Source organism: Lactuca sativa, chromosome 7 (genome assembly GCF_002870075.4).
Source record: "Lactuca sativa cultivar Salinas chromosome 7, Lsat_Salinas_v11, whole genome shotgun sequence".
Taxonomy (NCBI): Eukaryota; Viridiplantae; Streptophyta; class Magnoliopsida; order Asterales; family Asteraceae; genus Lactuca; species Lactuca sativa.
In genome coordinates, this window is record NC_056629.2 from 189,630,102 (window position 1) to 189,634,061 (window position 3,960).

Sequence of the window (3,960 nt, forward strand, 5' to 3'; positions counted from 1 at the left end):
TTGTTATGACTTTTGATCTTTTCCCCACGTTGGATTTTTATAATGTATATATAATTGGAATCTATGGACTTGTTTCAATTGACATGAGATTAGTGCTACTAATGTATATCTTTTCTACTAATTCCCAATGTTGAAATAATGGGGTGTTACACCTAGCTTGAATGCCTCTGTTCCAAAAAAAAAATCTATGGAAAGGCTGACTTCTTTGTCTATTAACGTAACTTTGTGAGCCTAACCCCCTTAACTGAGAGTCCGTAGTCATTCCAATTTTGAAAGAGTGATCCACAAAAATGGCTTTCCATGAAAATGTACTCCTGAATCCGAAATTTGAAATACTTGACATGAAATTCCAGACTACATGGTGATTTTAGAAAATAAGTTAAAAGTTTTTTATATTTAGATATCTTGTTGTTTATGATGGTCATTTTATGATTATCCCTTTCTTTGGAATGACCATAGTTTCTTAAAACTAGCGAGGTGCTAGAAATGGAACATGCTACAAAATAGACATTGCCAATCTAGAATTCTAAAGCAAACCCACACACTTTTCATCACAAATCCAAAAATAAGATTGAGAGACCACATTATCAAATATTTTCGACTTTCTATGCTTAGCCGTTCTAAAAACAGTGTTTTTACGAATATTCTAAAGAACTGCATTAAATTCAATTTTTTCTGATCAAAATATCAAATTAACATAGTAACCAAAGGAAAATCAAGAACTCGCCGCCTAGCAATCGAGAACCAAGTAATATATTACATGCCAATCGAGCAACTAACAAATAGACGATTAACCTTCTTAAAGGATAAATTGCACATGAAACAAACAAAATAAGCTCAAAACTTGTATTTTTTTGAACGGTAGAAAATATTATTAAAAGACTAACAAAGAGCTAGACAAATTTTATTACAACAAAATAGAGGCTAAAGCCGAGTTATAGAGCCAAGGGGTTTTACCAAAACAAGGTTTTAAAATAAACAATGTCAAATGTCCATAACGTTAGTGGCTTGGTGTTCGTAGAAAGCTTTGTAAAAAAAGTTATTTCGAAATCATAAATATAGAAGAATTTGATATGTTTGACAAAATGAAAGAAGCAGATTATACGAGGACCCAGGCCCATATTCCACTTGCTAAGCATTTACTTTCTTTGAAGTTTGAACTTTGAAGAAGTAATGAATCCAATCAACTTTCCACTACTCTCCTACAAATCGCTTTTAATCCAAGGATATAAGGTTCTTGTCTTTTTAGGGTCGAAAGTTTAAGTGCATGTTTAAAACATAAATGAAATTAAAAGTAGCTACATAAAAAAACATAAAATTTGTTGATTCCAAAAAAAATCCTACTCTCCTTTATTTCATCAAATATGTCCGGAGCACCACTAAACCTAGAAATCAAATCAATTGTGTGATAGTATTAATTTTTTTAAGGAATCCAATCTTTAAACCTTCTTTTTCTTCAAAAAATCGATCCAAAATCGTCAACTTGTCTTATATCTTTTTCTTTTTTCTTTTCTTTTTGTCAAATGATAGTAGATGTTCATGGGCAACTATAATGAATATTTGACCATACAGTTGCCATCAATATCGTTGACCCCACTTTTTTAATTTGAACTTCCTTTTGACTATATAAAATATCCAACTCTTTAGACTTTAAACCATTTCAACAATCATTAACCAATTAATCTTTCTTTTGCACCTTGTACATTTGATAAATGAATTTGATCATTTTTTTCATTGTTATTAGAGCCTCTCGTTGTGAAGATTATTCTTTTGTGTAACCAATAGTCCAATATTTGGTGAAAGATTTTATAATTTATATGTTGGATATTCAAATTGTAAAAAAGAATAATTTACTACCTAAATTTATAAAAATAAGATAATTAATTATCATATAACCGACCATTTAGAAAACATGACACTTGAAGAAACTAGTGACACTATTTTAAATTTCAAAAGGAATCGAAATGTGATCAAATTACATTCACTTTTTTTTTTTTTTTGAAAATTCAAGATTTTAGTTTTAATCCAAAGATTAAATGAGGAATTAGTGCAAATTAATTGGATGATTAATTAAATTATTATTTTAATTTCGATTGAAATAGAGAGATCCAAATTGTACAATTGAAGCAAAAGATCTCTAACATTAATCGTGATTAAGCCATTATCTAAATCGACGACTCCGATACCCGCGGCGAGGTCAACGGAAAAAGAGGCAGCAGCTGTGGCTCCGTCGTCCCATGTGGCGTCGCCGCCCTAGGCGACGGATGCAAATAAAATCCTTTTGCCGCAATTACCCTCTCTTCTTCCGACGAGTTCCCAATCGAAGGTGACGATTTATTAAACCGGTCTTCGATCAATGGCGTCACCGGACTAAGAACAAGCGCCGGAAAATCAAGAATGCTTGGAGAGAGCATTTCATGGAGTCGCGGCGATAACCCATGACCATGGAGCTTCGGCACCGATGCGTTGATCATCAGCCCGTTTTTCAGGCTGTTCCGACGCTCGTAGAGCTTGAATCCTTGTTTCTTCTGTTGACCGGTTTTGATCGGCGGTATGGATGTCCTCGTCGGCGCCGGATCTGGTTGGTGGGTCGGTTTTGATGATCCGGTTAGCATCTGGACTACTTGTTTGAAGGAAGTTGTGTCTGCTTGGACGAAGGTTGTTGGGTATGAATTTGGTTCGGATCTTGAAACGGGTCTTGGAGTTAGTGGTGGTGTTTGGACGGCGCCACCGCCGGCGGTATGTCCATTGCTGTTGCTACTGCTGCCATGGCTGGACGGAGAGTTCGTCGGAGATGGGTTTTCTCTTTCGTGTTGTTGTCTTGATACGATCTCCATTGATGGATTTTTGTACTACTTCGATTTGAAGATGAAATCGATGGGGGAAAAATAAAGTGAAAAACAAGAGAATTTGAAGAGATTGAGGTTTTGTTGGGGTGTCTGTGGACTACAGTATCCAACTTTGTGTCATCTTAGGGTTAATATTACATATTATCCACATGAATTTTGGTGTTCAATGCATTTAGCTCCTTCGTCTTTTCATGTATGTATAAAGGTGTCAACTTGATAATTAATTTACTTTTAGTTTTTTTTTTGGACAAAAAGTCTATAGAATTTCGAGAATCTTATAAACGTCAACAACAACAAAATTGATTTTTAAGAGAATGTAAAAGTTCTTAAATAGTAATTATCAAGTTAAAAACTTATCTCAGTAAGTTAGGTGTTTAGTTTTTAGTAAATAGTTTATAAAAATTCAATAAAATACCTAACGTTTTTATTACCGGAACATAAGCTTATAGGATGCTTGTTTTTACTAAAAAAATCAAACTTTGATTTTCAAGAATAAGCTTATAGGATGTTTGTTTTTACTAAAGAAATTCAATAAAATACCTAACGTTTTTATTAAGTAAAATATAATTTGTTGCTAAAACAAACATATGTTTTTATATGTTAGTTTAGTTAGATGAAATTCAAAAGATTCCGAGAAGAATTGATCCAAAATTCTCTTAGATCCAAAATGAAAGTTAGTCGCTTTAGGTATTGAGCATATGTATCAATATGTACTAAAGTGAAAAATATTTTATATATAGTGAGGTGTTGTGACAACTTTACCAAAGTTAATGGGTGGTGAAGCACAAGTGAATTTTGGTGGTATTGTTTTTGTGGGTTACAAATGAAATAAAGAATAGTCATAGGGGACAATGAAAAAGAGAGATTGACCTGTCAACTATTTTCATTGTTATTAATGAGACTCATGTCTAAGGACGGAAGTGGATCCAAATTCGGTCCGGATAGACCTATATCCGGATAATTTGGGAATCGATTAACGGAATTTTATAGGACCGGAAACTGGACCAGTATATAGAAATCGATTTCGGTTCAATTCCGGGTAAAATGAGTTTAAAACCAGAATACCTGAAAAAATCAAAGAGGGTCAGTTGAAATCGGTTAAATTAGGTTT

At 33.4% G+C, this 3,960-nt stretch overlaps 1 protein-coding gene across 1 annotated transcript; it reads right to left on the reverse strand.

Moving 5' to 3' along the window:
- Nucleotides 1-2,058: 2,058 nt before the first annotated feature.
- On the reverse strand, nucleotides 2,059-3,013 carry LOC111898424 (VQ motif-containing protein 4). The gene has a single exon (XM_023894335.3). The coding sequence runs from the start codon at nucleotides 2,835-2,837 to the stop codon at nucleotides 2,166-2,168; it is 672 nt and encodes a 223-aa protein (XP_023750103.1). The 5' UTR covers nucleotides 2,838-3,013; the 3' UTR covers nucleotides 2,059-2,165.
- Between the last annotated feature and the right edge of the window lie 947 nt (nucleotides 3,014-3,960).